This window comes from Stomoxys calcitrans, chromosome 1, assembly GCF_963082655.1.
Source record: "Stomoxys calcitrans chromosome 1, idStoCalc2.1, whole genome shotgun sequence".
Taxonomy (NCBI): Eukaryota; Metazoa; Arthropoda; class Insecta; order Diptera; family Muscidae; genus Stomoxys; species Stomoxys calcitrans.
The window spans coordinates 174297724-174314796 of record NC_081552.1 but is presented as its reverse complement, the minus strand read 5'-3'; the positions used below and the strand labels follow the sequence as shown (position 1 = coordinate 174314796).

Below are 17073 nucleotides of genomic sequence, written 5' to 3'. Positions count from 1 at the left end.
AAACCACTTCAAAGGCTGATATCCACCAAAAGAAGGTTTGGTGGGATTGGAAGGGTGTGGTATATTTTGAGCTGCTTCCAAGGAACCAAACGATTAATTCGGATGTTTACTGTCAACAATTGGACAAATTGAATACAGCCATCAAGGAGAAGCGACCAGAATTGGTCAATCGTAAAGGTGTCATATTCCACCAGGACAACGCTAGACCGCACACATCTTTGGTCACTCGCCAAAAACTGAGTGAGCTTGGCTGGGAACTTTTGATGTATCCACCATATAGCCCTGACCTTGCACCATCAGACTACCATTTATTTCGATCTTTGCAGAACTCCTTAAATGGTAACACTTTCGGCAATGATGAGGCTATAAAATCGCACTTGGTTCAGTTTTTTGCAGATAAAGGCCAGAAGTTCTATGAGCGTGGAATGGAAATTTGCCAGGAAGATGGCAAAAGGTTATCGAACAAAATGGCAATTATATATTTGATTAAAGTTCATTCTTAGTTTTATTAAAAATGCATTTACTTACTTTTAAAAAATCCGCAATTACTTTTTGGGCAACCCAATAGCTGCCATATTAACCGATGTGGGATTTTTACTTTATGCTTCTTGAACCGCTACAAGACGCTATTCTTTTTCGACTGGACTGAAATATTACCCAATGCCCTCTACTATGATCTTCAACATTTAATGCATTTATGGTTCAATCAGGCTGTAACTTGATGTAGCTCCAATAGGACAACAATTCTTATCCATTATTCTTTGTTTGCCTAAAATGAGATGCCGCGCAAAGAACTCGACAAATGCGATCCATGGTGGAGGGTATAAAAGATTCGGCCCGGTCGAACTTAGCACGCCCGTACTTGTTTGAATGTCAAAAATTGTCAAAGCAATTAACACCTTGTTTGAAAAGTTTTTTTATAAGTCAATACCATTTTTAATCGTTCAAATTTAGGTCTATATTTTTTTTGTGTGGCTAAATCGTTTCAGGTAGAAATTTTAAACGGATCGGTATACTTAAGGCTCTATTACAGGGTATCTAGGTGTCTTATGGCATGTCAAATTTACCACTCAATGTACGTGTCGTGTGATACAAATGAAACTAACATATGAAAATCACTTTTTGAAAATAGCACATGCAATTTTTTGGATTAGAGCCGCTCTAATCCTTCTGGCAAAACATAAAGAAATTAGCTGTTTTCGTTGTCAGTTGAATAAAAACAACCCCAGATTAAATTGTTTTCACAAATTTGCGATTTAACCTACTTTCTCACAACTTTAAGAATTTTTACGCTTAAAAAATGAGATTTGCTTACATTTTTAGGTTATGTCATACGAAAATAACACACAGGTGTAATAGCAGAAAAGATGAATTATATGTAAATTGACAATTTTGACAAACATTTTATGGGACCGGTTTGGGACATATTTAGCATGGATATTGGAAGACGTAAGAAAACACCCAACACGTGCGCATTTCTGCCAAATAAGTTAATAAAGGGTGATTTTTGAAGAGCTATAAAAAATACAATTCTCATTCCCGAATGTGATCGGTCAATAAGTCCATTGTCAGGCGTGCTATGTGACGTGTGGCACCGTCTTGTTGAAACCACATGTCATGTAAGTCAAGCTCTTGCATTTGGAGCAAAAAAAATTGGATATCACCATTCACAGTTACGTTACGATTCTTTTAAGAAGTAGGTTCCAATGATCCCGCCAGCCCATAAACCGCACCGCACACTGTGACTTTTTCTGGATACATTGGTAGCTCTTGAATGCTTCTGGCTGATCTTCACTCCAAAATCGTCAATTCTGCTTATTTACGTACCCATTGAGCCAAAAACTGAACACAGAAGCGCACGATGAACTTTCTTAACAGAGCACGCATTTTGATAATAAAATTCAATAATTTTCGTTCGTTGTTCGTTTGTAAGACGATCCATGGCTAAATTATAAACCAAATGGAAGAGGTTTGACAATGAAACAAAACACGAAAGATGAGTGTCCAGCACGAGATAGCTGAGAGCACCACACAGGCTGGAACATTGAGATCCGGTCTGTGTGGTGTTCATTGCTGTCATAAGAAGCTTAGCTGGGAGCTACCGCGCGTTCACAAGTAGCGGATAATGGAATGCTTCATTCGAAGTAGCTGCAACGGCAGTCGCAAGCAATCAGCGGTATTGAGCGGAGAGTGTCAGTGAGGGGCCGGGCGGCACCGGATATGCACATATACTGAGTGGCAATAATGGTCGATATGACAAGGCGGGTTATTGGCGCCTTTAAATAACCAATGACTACTCTGTTCCCACGGCGATCGGTCCTTTGGGCCGGAATGAGCTTGTTCACCTACAGAAGCATGATGAGGATCGCCACCTCCACAAGAAAATGTGACAACAACAACAACAACAACATGGAAACGTACGTGAACTATTTAAACCAGCGTTGCCAAAAAGATAATAGCTAAAAAATCACCCTTTAATTGCCATCTCTAGAGGTTCAATTTGTCAAATCGAGTCAGAATCTTATTCACCCACTACTATGCATTCTGCTAAAAATTTAGAGTACTTTTATCAGTTTATTTGGCAGGGTTTGCAAGAATTAAGGCAAAGAAAATCTTTCATTTTGCGCTTTTGAAAACAATGATGGAGGTCTTTACGGACTATATTCACTTAAAGACCTATGTATTTGGGTGATATTTAGGTTAGGTTAGGTGAGGTTGAAAAGAGGGTGGAGATATTAATCCGTCCCATGGTACTAGGGAGATACACCCAAGCCAGTAATCGGTTTGTTGTGCGCTCTTTGTGCACAAAATCCCCAATTGTTCTTCATACCACAATTACGGATTTTGTATGTAGCACGGGTTAATTTTAGTATTTAGCCGATTACTGACTAAGTATGTCCATAGTCAGTAATCGGCTTGTTGTGCGCTCTAAATACCAAAAGTAACCTAGAAAAAAGAGAATCTATGTCAGGAACTCTGTGCTACTTCCAAAATTCCTAATTGTGGTTGATATTTAGTATTAGTATTTGTGAGCCTTAGTGTACATCATGTACCAAATTGGATGAAAATTGGGGCTGTTTGGGTCTCAAGAAGTGAAATTCGGAAATCGGTATATATATACATTAGAGTGTCCCAAAAAGCCAAAATTTAGTTTTTTGAAACACATACCCTCCAATTTTTTTCCATTTGATCCCAAAAAACAAAATACCAAATATTAAGACGATACGCTAGCCATAACCCGAGTCGAGGACGTCCTGTCGTCCAAAGTTTGATGTGATACTTTTTGAAGTATCCAGTTTAGAATTTTTGGTTCTAGCATTAAATTCGTAAACAAAGTACACATTTATGTGCCATTTATGGTTGAAACATGAACTATTTTTTTTTTTGCATATCCAAAGCACACTTACTACATCTGTTACCAGATTTTGCTTCTTTGTGTCTGCAGGAGATGCCTGTCACATAGCCATTAGTTTTATGGCTACTACTTTGGTAGAATTTCCGTACTTCATTCTGCCTCGTTAATATTTCGCCTCATCTATACTGATGTTGTTACATTTCTCTCTTCCTCCGGCAGTATGGATGTTTCTCCCTCATTTTCTCAAAATATCTCTGGTGCTACTGACAGCAGGGTTGCTCTGTATGCCGCATTCTTAGATTCAGTAGCATTTCAACACCACTAGTTGTACCAAGGGTTCCTTAGGGGAAGTTTTTGGTAACCAATTACGGACTTTTGTGTCATTCTCCATGTAGAAGCCACTGTCTTCTTTGCCATTACTCTTTTACATCATTAGGACAACAATGTATTCTTTAAGAAATTGGATCAGTTGACTGAAGTATACCTTTGCCATCTGTTGCGTTTACGATTCCGACCTCCTGACAGCGCGTCACCCGCCGGTGTTTTTTTTAACGCCTCTCCCAAACCATCGCAAAACGGATATATCTGTTTTTTCCACTATCGACGGATCAGTGTGTATAGTAGCCACTGTATACAGCACCTTCTCTTTAAAGCAGTGGCGGGCAAATGCGCACACACTCTTACACATATATGTGTACACGAACAAAACCCTGCAGGACTTTGAACCGGTCCCAAACTGATAATTTCATCGGGTTTCAGTGACCAGTGACAGGTCCCCTGACTATCCATTTTACCGGTGATTTTTATATGGGCATGTCATACCTTGGGACCAATAATTTTGAACCGGTCATTTCATCGGTTTCAAACACTGGTCATTTCACTGATTTAAAAAATCGGTCATTTCACTGGTTTGAAAAATCGAACATTTCTCCGGTTAAAAAAAAACCCGCAACTTTAACGAATTGCAAAAACCGGTCATTTCCCCCGTTGAGGCAAACACATCACTTCACCTATTTGGACAAGTTTTAAATACTTGTTTACTTAGTTCATTAAATTTTTAAATATTCTTTTAGAATTTTGGTTTCATAATAAATAAACATAATTAAAAGTAAAGTAAAAATGAATTAGTTCATAACATAAAAAGCAGAACAATTTAGAATTAATCTAAAATGAAAAAAAAATTATTTTTACCTATGCTAAAAATTATTTCTTAATTTTGAAATGTCGTTTTTTCATTATATATATCGCATTTGCAAGCGTTGCGTTATCTTTCTATCATTTATCGATGGTGGAATTGCTTCTAAAAGAAGAGTAAAAATATTAAAATTTTTCATCATTTAGCGCTTATTATATGCATTTAGCAAATATTTGCGCACTTACCTGCTTGTATGTCACTTTCGTTTGACGGACCGAATAATAACAATGAAGAAAAGAACTGCCCCCAACCGGTGTTTTCACTGGTTTATTCTGCGAAAAGAAAAATACCTCAAAGCAGCCACGCAATAGACTAAAATGACTAGTTATATGACCGGTCATTTATGTTAATAGGGGTGAATTTACCCCAAACTTCCTTCAGGGTAACATAATGCCAAGGGCTTGGAAATATTACGCACACTAACATTGCTTTAAAGAGTTCAGACATTCCAGGTGCAGATTCGCAGATCATGCTCCTTAATTCGTTTGCGGTGGTCGTGAACGTAAGGGGAGTCCTTTTTTACTATTGCTTGTTTTTTTCAGAGTAAATGATTAGTCGGAGACCACCGTAGCGCAGAGGTTAGCGTGTCCATATTTGGCGCTGAACGCTGAATCCTGGCGAGAGCATCAGAAAAATGTTTCATAGGTGGTTATTCGCTCCAAATGCTGGCGCCATTTGTAAGCTATTGGGTTGCCTAAAAAGTAATTGCGGATTTTTTAAAAGAAAGTAAATGCATTTTTAATAAAACTTAGAATGAACTTTAATCAAATATATAATTGCCATTTTGTTCGATAACCTTTTGCCATCTTTCTGGCAAATTTAGTATTCCACGCTCATAGAACTTCTGGCCTTTATCTGCAAAAAACTGAACCAAGTTCGATTTTACAGCCTCATCATTGCCGAAAGTTTTACCATTTAAGGATTTCTGCAAAGATCGAAATAAATGGTAGTCTGATGGTGTAAGGTCAGGGCTATATGGTGGATGCATCAAAAGTTCCCAGGCAAGCTCACTCAGTTTTTGGCGAGTGACCAAAGATGTGTGCGGTCTAGCGTTGTCCTGGTGGAATATGACACCTTTACGATTGACCAATTCTGGTCGCTTCTCCTTGATGGCTGTATTCAATTTGTCCAATTGTTGACAGTAAACATCCGAATTAATCGTTTGGTTCCTTGGAAGCAGCTCAAAATATACCGCACCCTTCCAATCCCACCAAACAGACAGCATAACCTTCTTTTGGTGGATATCAGCCTTTGAAGTGGTTTGAGCTGGTTCACCATGCTTGGACCATGATCGTTTTCGACTAACGTTGTTGTAAACAATCCATTTTTCATCTCCAGTTATGATTCGTTTTAAAAACAGTTCGAATTCATTGCGTTTAAGGTGCATAAGGTGCACAAGAGTTGATTCGGTTTGTTAAATGAATTTCTTTCAATACATGTGGTACCCAAATATCAAGCTTTTTCACCAGTCCAAGACTTTTTATGTGATAATGAACGGTTGATTTTGGTATGTTTAACTTCTCTCCTATCTCACGCTCAGTTACATGACGATCCAATTCGATTAATGCTTAAAATTTGTCAACGCCGACTATATGAAAAATCAGCAATTACTTTTTGGGCAACCCAATATATTGTCATGTAAAGACTTCTCCCCAAATAGGTGTCGCACTGTGGTACGTCATGCGGAAGGACCCGTATCATTAAGCCTTAACTTGTAACGGGCAGCACTCTTTGATATGTGAGAAGTTGGCCCCTGTTCCTTATTGGAATGTTCATAGGCAAATTTGCTATTGATTAGTCTACAGGGTGCGCTTATGTGGGATTGCATATCTACCCTTGATCGCGCGAGTCGTTTGCTTCAAGATCTAATGCCCGCTTCCAGCCACCACTAAATGGGTAAAAGACGCTGATATTGGCTATTAGTTATTTAAAGGCGCCAATAACTCGCCTTGTCATTTCGGGTATCATAGGCACTCAGTGCCACTTGATCCCTCACTGAGACTCTCCTCTTGAAATCGCTGATTGCCTGCGGGTGCATTTGCAGCTACTCCGCATATCTTTCCACTACCAGCAAATTGTGGACGCTTCCCGTGATTAGAACGAACGAACTTGTGTGGGGCTCACAGTTGTTATCCTTTGTCGGCCGCGATATTCCCACCATCAAAAATACCCACAGACGGGCATGTACTTAGGTAAAACTGGATAGTATGGCACTCAAATAAATTTGGTATCCAAATTAGTGACAACCGTCTGGGGACCGACCACTCTGCAAAAAATCCCAAGCTCACATTTAAGCCGATCAGGGAGTAGAGTAGACCAGAACGATCGGAACAATATGGGAAAACCCCCAATTGGACATGTGTCCGGTCGGGTCAAAATAGGACTTAAATGATAGCTCTTTGGAACTAGGGCCCATAGCCTTGAATGTCTTGAGCCTCTTGGTAACATCATCAAAATACATAAAAAAATTAGGCGCACCGGACCAGCGAGTTTCAATGCATACACCGATATTTCCCGCCATCAAACCAAGCCCGCCTATGGACCGATCACTGACCTGATTACCACAGACTGACTGCACAAATTGCTCAATATAAACTTAGCTAGGCTCTAAAGTTTATCTGAATTAATCAATTTTGTCTTGTTTCTTTTGCAGAACAATCAGATGCCTCCAAATTCACTGTCGCTGGTCGACTCCAGAAGAAGGCTCAATCGCCGGTTGAATTGCAATTTGAACGCTCTGCAAACGCAGCTGCTAAAAAATGTCCCATGCACGTTATACGCAGTGCCAATCAACCGCTATTGGGTTTGGCCAAAAGTCCTTCCATGATGACTGCCTCGACCATAAATGGACCTGGTCATATGCTTGCTGGTGCTGGCCATCACATCACTGTGCAACGTAGTCTTAGCATCAACGAGGGAAATGTCATACTCGAACGTAGCTCGTCTAGCAATTCCGATAGTGATAATGAAAAAGATAACAAGGAGAAGCAGAATGCGGCCAACAAAGGTGCTGTTACAACTGCAAGTAATCTGGATAAGCCGGCTGCAGCAGGTGGTGCCAGGGTGGCTATACCCAAACTCGATGATGAGGAAACATTTGAAAAATTCTTCTCTTCCAAGAAATCTCCAACAACACCAGCGACACCCGAAGAGGACATAGCCATATCAGATTTTGATCATATCAAGTCAACTCAAAAGTAAGAGTCCATATATGAAAGGCAAATCCATTTCACTAGCCTTTTTTTCCTCTCTCCCTCTCTTTGCATAGATTGGCTGTTAAACGTTCCATTCAACTACCCAAAGGACGTCGGGCTGCCCGCAATCCCCTCAGAAGCTTGGCTTCGCGCACAGATCTATCTTCGGAGTATACCGAAGTCAAATCGGGTATAGCCGAAAGGGAAATGCGGCGAATTCGAGCTGAGGCCTGTAAGTAGCACAATATATTAAAGAGTATGGACCTAGTTTTTTTCAAACCCCTCCCTCAATTTTAGATGGTGGTCGCCTAAACCTAGCCGCTGAGGCCATTGCCGGTTTGGCTTCTGTGGAAGATTTCAAAGCGGTTTCTCTAAAATCCTCCTCTTTGCCATTAATTCAAATGTGGGTGCCCTACAAGCCGGTCATGCTACTTCATGTTAAGGGTCGCACCCATGTACAGACTCGCCTGGTGGAACCTTCATATCTGTCATTGAATCGCGGTGATTGTTTCATATTGATCAACGGCGCCCATCTATATCGCTATGTGGGTTCCTATGCAAATATAATCGAAATATCGCGCAGCAAGAAAGTCTGTGGCTACATTTTGGAAAATAAGGATATGGGCTGTACTGCCACCTCCGAAGTCATACTCACCGATGGCAAATTCATGAATGAACTTCATTGGAAGAAATTCTGCGATATCTTGGGTAAGCCTGAGACCTACATCATTCCCGACAGTGGCCATGCCGATGAGGATGATCTCTTTGAGGCGAGTCTAATTGAGACCAATAAGGTCTATGAATTCCAGGATGATTCTCTGGTGCCATACGAGAAATATTGGGGCTGTATCCCTAAGGTGGAAATGTTGGATAGCAAAAAAGTAATAATCTTTGACTTTGGTTCAGAGATGTACATTTGGAATGGCAAAAATGCCTCCTCAGATTATAAGCGAGCAGCCATCAAATTGGCCCAGGAACACTATGAAGATGCTGTGTTGGACTATTCCAAGTGCTATGTCAATGCCATGAACTATGCCTCGATAGTGGGGGCCCGCGATAATTACAGCTTCCCTAAACGCTCGGATAAACGTGGAGATTGGTGCATTTTGGGCAAAATAACGCAGAATATGGAAACTTGCCTGTTCAAGGAGAAATTCGCCGATTGGCCCGAGGTGGAAAGGGAGGACTTGGAGAAGGATTACCTAACGAATAGTATGAATTCTGTGAAGCCTCTAGATGGCAGTGCTCTCTTCAAGGGCTCCCCATATGAGGAGCCCAACTTGGTATTGGAACAATCGAGTTTGGGTCGTGGTAACTTTTACTATGACACCGACAGTATGCGTCACTTTGAAATCATCTCCAAGTCGTGCGAAAAATGGCAAATAAATGAATTCAACTTCGATGAAGTGGACACAGACAGCTATGGTCACTTCTATTCAGCCGAAAGTTACATTGTCAAGTGGATCTACCAAATTAATGTCACCGTGCGTGAGCTCTCTGGGGGTATATCGAAACGCAGTACAGTGGGCCGAGACCGTTGTGTTTACTTTACCTGGCAGGGCAACGAGGCATCGGCCAACGAGAAAGGAGCTGCTGCCCTGCTAACCGTAGAATTGGACAAGGAGAAGGGAGCCCAAATGCGTGTAGCCCAAGGCGATGAGACTACGGTGCTTGTTCGTCTATTTGGTCTGATGTGTCAGCACAAAGGTCGCAAAGACGAATGTCTGGGTCGTCGCCGACAATGGCGTCTCTATCAGGTCTGCGGCAATGTAGCCGACGAAATGCTTCTCAAAGAAGTCAATTGCCATGGCAACCAGCTGCGTTCACGTGCTTCCATGCTTTTAATACATGGCGAGAAAGGTGTGATTTATGAATGGCATGGTTGCCAATCGGCCGCCCATACCCGTGATGTTTGCACAAAAGCTGCGGAAAAACTTAAAGACTTAAAACCCAAAGATTTATTCGAAGCTTCCACCGTAACGCTCGAGACTGTGGAGGAAACCAAAGAACCCACTGAATTCCAGGAAATTTTAGTTGGTGATTTTGCACATCCCCTCAAACTTTATGGCAGCCTTTGCGAGGAGACAGGAAAAGAATATAATTACACATCCCGTTTGTTCCACTTCTCCAGTACTCAGGGAGTGTTTAGTGCCACCGAGTTGTACTCACCTTTCAGATGCAAGGACCTCACGACTCCATATCCATTCGCACAGTCGCAGATGTATAATGCCCGTCAACCGACAATATTTATGTTGGATGACGGTGATTTGTTATGGCTCTGGATGGGCTGGTGGCCTTTAGAGGATATTAAAAGTAAGTAGAGCAGATATGAATTTGGGTTTGCTAATCAAATTTTCTTTTCTTTGGTTATTTGCAGTTAATGCTGAAGAACGCAGTAGTCCCACAAATGATAATCGTGCTGGCGTTAATCGTTGGATTTCGGAACGCAGAGCCGCTTTAGAGACAGCGGTGTCATATTGGAAAGCGAAATTTGGTAAGTCAAATAACAGCTTATAAAAATATTAAATCAATTTCAGAAAGGATTCAAATGGCTTAAAGCTAGAGTTTTTTTTTACAAATTCAGCATAAATGACAATTTGGCTAATAGAATCAACAGTACTATGGCGTCACAAACTGATAGACAAGAAAAGTGACCACCATCCTCTGCGATAGATAGAAAGTGGTTTAGCAAGTGTTTAGAGATCAGTTGATTATTATTTAAGAAAGTCCGGGCTGGTATTTTTCACCAGGATTCTCCCCCATATTCGAAAACGCCAGATGGGTGCACCGATTTAAGCGAAATTTTGTATTCCACTTTATGGTATCCCAAACTCGCGAAATTTTTATAAATACCTTAGGGGGACGCCCCATCCCAAAACACCCGAATGAACATATTTACCGATTGGGACAATATGGGTATCAAATAAAAGATATTTAAGAGTAGAGTACGAACTTGGTATACAAACTGCACAATAAGTGTTCGGGAGGTACCTCACCCCCAAAACCCCTCAAACCCTTTGGGAAATATGGGTATCAAATGACAAATGAAAGGTTTTTAAAAGTAGAGTACCAAACTGACCTAAATTCATTACGATGTCTGATTATTCATATTGGTGTCTGAAGGACCTCAAACAAATGGTCCCCCCAACATAAACAACACCAAACTGTCGTATAGAACGACTGAGAACATATTGTACACAAGGAAATGAAGTGTCAAAAGGCAATCCTCTTCCCCCATCCTACCCAAACAAAAAGGAATTAAAAATAATGTATGAAGGCCGATCAGGATAGAATAGGACAGCAATGATAGAACTTTGGTACATTTTCTGCCCTCTAATTGGGATAGACACAGGAAGGACCTGCGAATCTTTAAAAATGTGCTATCCCAAGTCGTAGGGAAATATGATTTTGAAAATATATAATCAATACAAAAAAAAATTAATTAGTCTGGATCTGAACGAGATCCGTAGCCTTGAATGTCTTGATCAACAGCTTAAAAATTCTTTAATCAAAACCCATTTTCAAAAAGCCATTTTATGGTGTAGTGAAGCGTACAGGGCCAGCTAGTTGGAAATAAATATTGGTCTTAGTCTAAGGAAATTGGAAACCTGGGTTACTCAAGTTTTCTGTTCTGTTTTATTTTGTTGTAGCAGTGTTGTGTTGTGTTTTATCTTTCGTCTACTTGATCCAGGAACTCTGCGACTCAGAGGGATCTGGGTCTGAGACGAGTGGGTCTGGCTGGACAGTTACACAGGTGACGTGTGTTGTGTGGTCCCTGGTCACAATCGGGACAAGTTAGCATCAATTCTTGCTATGAAGAAATTGAGGCGGATTTATCTGCCTGATCGTAATTGATGGGCAAGGTCGATTCCTTCAGGTGCATTGGGAGATGGTCGTTCTGCAAGGACCACATTCACGTAGTGGAAGATAGGTTGAGGTTAAGCAGTGCCAAAGATATCACTCCGCCTTGGGGAACTCCCCGTTTCACTGTACGATGCTGCTACTTATTATCCCTAAACGATGACTGCCGACCACACAGACAATGTGCGATCCAGCATTTCAGCCTTGGCTGGAGAGACACATTGGCGATGTCCTTAAATAGTTTGGCATGGCTGGCCTTGTCGAATGCCTTTGATAGATCTAGTGCCCCGAGGACCGTTCAATCACATGGCCTGGGCCGATTGAAGCCACGCAAATGTTGATGCTCGGCGAATGGAAATTCTCCAACGAGGCTCGAGAGGAGTAGTCCCTCAGGCATCTTGGCTACTGGTGCGAGAAGGAGAACGGTATGTACGACTCTCCTCGCACGGGTCCTTTCCAAGCTTCAGTAGAGGGATCACTCTGCCATCTGCCCGACATTGGGTGCTGTTCAAAGACAGGTTGGGGACAGTTGTAAGGTACTCGACTCCAGGTTGATTCAGGTTCTTCAGCATCAGTGTAGAGATTCCGTCGGGGTCAACGTCTTGGGCGAGTTGGCACCACGGATGACATTCGCAACTTCGTCCACGGTAAATTGTGTTGGCTGTCCTTCGGTTTGGAGACCACGGACCTGTCTCTCCCGGAATGCACAATAAATTGACTGTATAAAAACCTGGCGCATATCTTCCGATCAGTCACAGTTACGTTGTCAAAAGTGACTGAGGTCCTGTCATCCCTTCTAGTTCGAGTGTGACATAACAGTAGACTACAGCTTGGCTAAATCAATACCTAAGTTGCATTGCTCCAAGTGTTACAGCCACAAATTCCGCTTATATCCGTTGATCACCCTGTTAATTTCCAGATTTCAGATTCACTGATTCTGGGGTTGGTGGGGTTCGTGCAACGAATCTCATCAGGGTGTACAACTGACTGCGCCAAGAAGTTAGTCCGTACATGGGATATTCAATCAGCTGGTATAAAGCGAGCGGCTACTGCGTTAATGTTGTCTCGGAATTTTCTCTTGGTAACTTTCGTAGCTCATTAAGGGGGTGTCACCTCACTAAAGCGGCGATTAGTGTACTCTTTGATCTCCAATCGGCCTACTTTTGATCGATAAACGTTCGGCGCTCAGAGGTTGTTGTTGTTGTAGCCACATTTTCTTGTGGAGGTGGCGATCCTCGTCAAGCTCCGGCGCGAGCAAGCTCGTTCCGGTCCAAAGGACCGATCGCCGCGGACACAAGGTGGCCATTGGTTATTTGAAGGCGGCAATAACTCGTCTTGTCATATCGAGCATCATATACACTCAGAATTTGTTCAAGAGCCGGTGCCACCCGGCCTCAAACTGAGACTCTCCGCTCGATACCGCTGATTGTCCGCGACTGCCGTTGCAGCTACTCCGTATGGAGCATTCCACTTTCCGCAACCTGGGACGCGCACGGTAGCTCGCAGCTAAGCTTCTCGTGACAGCAATGAACATCACACAAATTGGACCTTAATGCTTCAGACTGTGTGGTGCTTACAGCTATCCCGTGCCGGGTGTCAGAGGTTATGAAGTTGGGTGGTCGGTCGATGGTGAGAATGCACCACCTAATCTTAGTGGGAGCATCCTTATTCACCGTGCAAAACATGGAGCCTTTAATCTGCTCTGCCAAAGCTATGCCCCGCTGATAGTTATTTACGGGAAAATGCCATGAAACGTGATGCGCATTAAAGTCTCCTATAACCAGACGATTATGGTCAGACAGTAGCCCACTTATGTGGGGCTTGTAAGCTTGCCCATTAAGTGAGTCACAACCACCAATCGACAGTATGTAAACGTTGTATAGCTCTATCTCAGCACTACCAGACTTGATTGCTATCCCCATTCACTCCATGTGTGGGTAACTAGCGCAGGCGGGATAGATCTATATTGCACGGAATGGTGTATCACGAAGGCCAATCCCCCACCTCCATTCCTTAAGCGATCCTTACGTAGCACATTGTATCTGTGAGAACTGTGCAAGCTGCAGTTATTGGTAAACTTTGTTTCCTGGATTGCTGCATCCAATATGTTCTTCCGACTCATAAAATCCACTATTTCGTCGATCTGGCCTCTCAGACCATTGCACTTCAGTTGCAAAAAAAGATAAACTTTCCGGCACGGGCCTGACAATATTGCAGCTGGATGCTGCTGTTGGGTATATTGGCACACGCAGAACGCTTGTGACCCACTGCTGTCTATGTTTGCACAGCATCTTGCAACAAATTCAGTGTGACTATACCCCCGTATTGACGCAAGGCTAGAGCAAGATCGGAAATGCACCCACTCCATGCAGCGGTTATACCTCACCGACACTGACCGATGATGGAGGTGATTCTGGCAAACCGAACAGAACCAGGATCCTGGGTTCTTTCCAATCCCGGCACGGACAAGAAGCGTGCGGAGAAGGCACTTCGGAATGTGCCTCTCCCATAACCAAAGAAGGACGAACACGTACACTGAGGCGGCAGCCCTTGCCGATGAAGGATTCCATCGGGTCAATCCGTTGCGTACAACCAGCTTCCATGGGATTGATTACCGCCTTTAGCTCTACTGGAGGGTGTTCCTCTACTAAATCTGTTAGCCTCATATTTAATTCTTGGATGTCAATGCAACTTTTATGTGTCTTGATTTGCTCTATTCTTCTTACTTCCTAAGGAATAGATCTTCTGCTCTCTCTTTTTTTGTCGTTGAAAAAACTAATTGTGTTTTTGTTTGTTTTACATACTTTTTTTTCCAGGAGAAAACAGCGAAAAACAATTCCATGGCATCAAAGGTTATGTTGTCTGGGCTGGTTTGGAGCCGATAACTTTTAAGGCTCTCTTCCCCGATTGGACTGATAGAGAAGATATTAAGGACATCAATGTGCAGGTGAGTGGATAATAACTTTAATTTAATACTTTTGGCCTTATAATGAATCATGAATCTTTCATTTGGCTTTCTACATTAGGATGGTCGAACGGATGAACCTTTGCTTATTGCTGATGTCTTGGAACAACTTTCACAAACTGAATATCCCCTGGAGGTGTTGAAGGAACGTCCTCTGCCCGAAGGTGTTGATCCCACCTGCTTGGAATTGTATTTGAACAGTGAAGATTTTGAAAAGGCCTTAGGACTAACACGCGGCGAGTTTGAACAAATGCCGCTGTGGAAGCAGACAAATCTAAAGAAAGAAAGGGGACTATTTTAAACATCAACACCCCCCTATCCTCAAAGCAATCATTGATATATCTCTTATACAACAGCACAAGCTTATACAACTTATACACATCTTAAACATACATATTATATATACTATATTTATTATGATCATACATATGCGCTTTACGATGGAAATACGCCTATGAAATGGGTATTCCATCAGATAGCAACTAATAACTTAAAATGCCCTATTGGGAGATTTAACAACTTTTTGTCTGGGAAAGATCAATAAATACATAAGTCGTTTTTGATATCAATTTACAAGAAACCCCTAAGTGAGCAAAATAAGGCCTTAACACTACAACTGATACTTAAACACGCATATTTAAACAAAATCATAATTCTATAAAAAATACAAGATAATACAATGCGCTTTTTCACTAATAAAATAAATCTCTTTTTGTGCAATTAAAAACAAAAAAAAAAAACAGAACTCTTTGGAAAACTCAACAAAATTATACACCAAAAGATACATATAGACGCTAGGACATGTAATCCTGGACAACACCCTGCATGCTTTCATTCAAACATTAATGGCTTAGCAATGATATTCTCTTATCTTACCCAATTGAAATCAAATAAGCAATCATCGTCATTTAAATAATTGTTTAATTAACATAATTCAAGTTATTATTTATAATTTGTAAATACTTCCCCCTTGATTTGTTTTAAGTTTATACTCGTACATATTGTTTTGTTTGTATTTAGTTATTCTGATTCTAGTTTCGAACTTTATGTGAATAAATTTTTAATAAATAATATTGTGCTCTAATCATGGCCCTTTATCATTTTTATACCCTCCAACATTCCGTTTGTAACACCTCGAAATATGCGTCTGAGACTCCCATAAAGTATACATATTCTTGATCGTCATGTCATTTTAAGTCGATGTAGCCATGTCCGTCCGTCCGTCCGTCTGTCGGTCGAAAGCACGCTAACTTTCGAAGGAATAAACCTAGCCGCTTGAAATTTTGCACAAATACCTCTTATTAGTGTAGGTCGGTTGGGATTTTTAATGGGCCAAAACGGTCAATGTTTTGATCTAGCTGCCATATAAATCGATCTTGGGTCTTGACTTCTTGAGCCTCTAGAGGGCGCAATTCTCGTCCGATTTGGAAGACATTTTGTACAACGGATTCTCTCATGACCTTCAACATACGTGTCCAATATGGTATCAATAGCTTGATACAGCTCCCATATAAACCGATCTCCCGATTTTGCTTCTTGAGCCCCTACAAGGCGCAGTTCCTATCCGAATGGACTGAAATATTACACAATGACTTCCACAATGTTCAGCATTCATTTATGGTCCGAATCGGACTATAACTTCTTTGTTTGCCTGAAAAGAGATACTGCGCATAGAACTCGACAAATGCAATCCATGGTGGAGGGTATATAAAATTCGGCCCAGCCGAACCTAGCACGCTCTCACTTGTATCTTTTACCTTTGAAGTAGTTATGACGCAGCAATGAACTTTTTCCAATAAAAACATTTAATATAACGTTTATGATAAACCCAAAATTAAGTCTTTGTATTCTTATAAGATATTACGTCTGTTCGCGTACCTTTCCAATACAAATTACTCTCTATTTACTCTCTTTTGCTTTTTATTTGAATTAATCAGCTGAATTTCATAAAACAGCTGTTCGATGCTGGAAAAAAAACCTCCAGTAGAAATTTGCAAGCTCTCAATTACCAAACACACAAAATTGTGCTCGCTCTCGCGTACTCTCCCGCTCTCTTCTGCTGATAAATAAAGTACGCGAACGACTTCCAGCAACAGTTTTGAGTACACGAACACAGCTACTTAAATTGTAAAGTCTGGGAAGCGACTCGCACAAGAGTGCATGTCTGACACCTGAGATGTTTGCGAAATATGTTTGCAGTTATTGCATTGGGGACACCGTAGCTTAGAGATTATTGTGTCCGCCTGTGACGTTGAACGGTTTCAGCGTTGGTTACCCATTCCTAGTGCTGGTGACATTTGGTAAACTCCTCTACCAAGTGGCGTCGCTCTGCGGCAATCCTTTCGGACACGGCCAGGATTCACTGAATAAGGTTAATCCAAGCGATCAGCCGATATACTTTTTTTTTTAATATTTGGCAGTACTTGGCATTGAGGATGTCAACTTGTTCTCTTTTTACATTCATTCTTTGTTTACGTTTTCTCCTATATGATGACATTTTCAA

General features: G+C 41.5%; 1 protein-coding gene across 15 annotated transcripts in view; it reads left to right on the top strand.

Annotated features, from left to right (window-relative positions):
* LOC106082465 (supervillin) overlaps positions 1–15654 on the top strand; it is a 927162-nt gene extending 911508 nt beyond the window's left edge. For all 15 annotated transcript variants that reach the window (XM_059360289.1, XM_059360288.1, XM_059360287.1 and 12 more), the window contains 6 exons: positions 7204–7747; positions 7819–7976; positions 8042–10057; positions 10122–10238; positions 14422–14552; positions 14632–15654. In XM_059360289.1, the coding sequence (XP_059216272.1) occupies positions 7204–7747; positions 7819–7976; positions 8042–10057; positions 10122–10238; positions 14422–14552; positions 14632–14871 (3206 nt within the window). In that variant the 3' untranslated portion in view covers positions 14872–15654. The remainder of the gene's footprint in view (positions 1–7203; positions 7748–7818; positions 7977–8041; positions 10058–10121; positions 10239–14421; positions 14553–14631) is intronic.
* The last annotated feature ends 1419 nt before the right edge of the window (positions 15655–17073 follow it).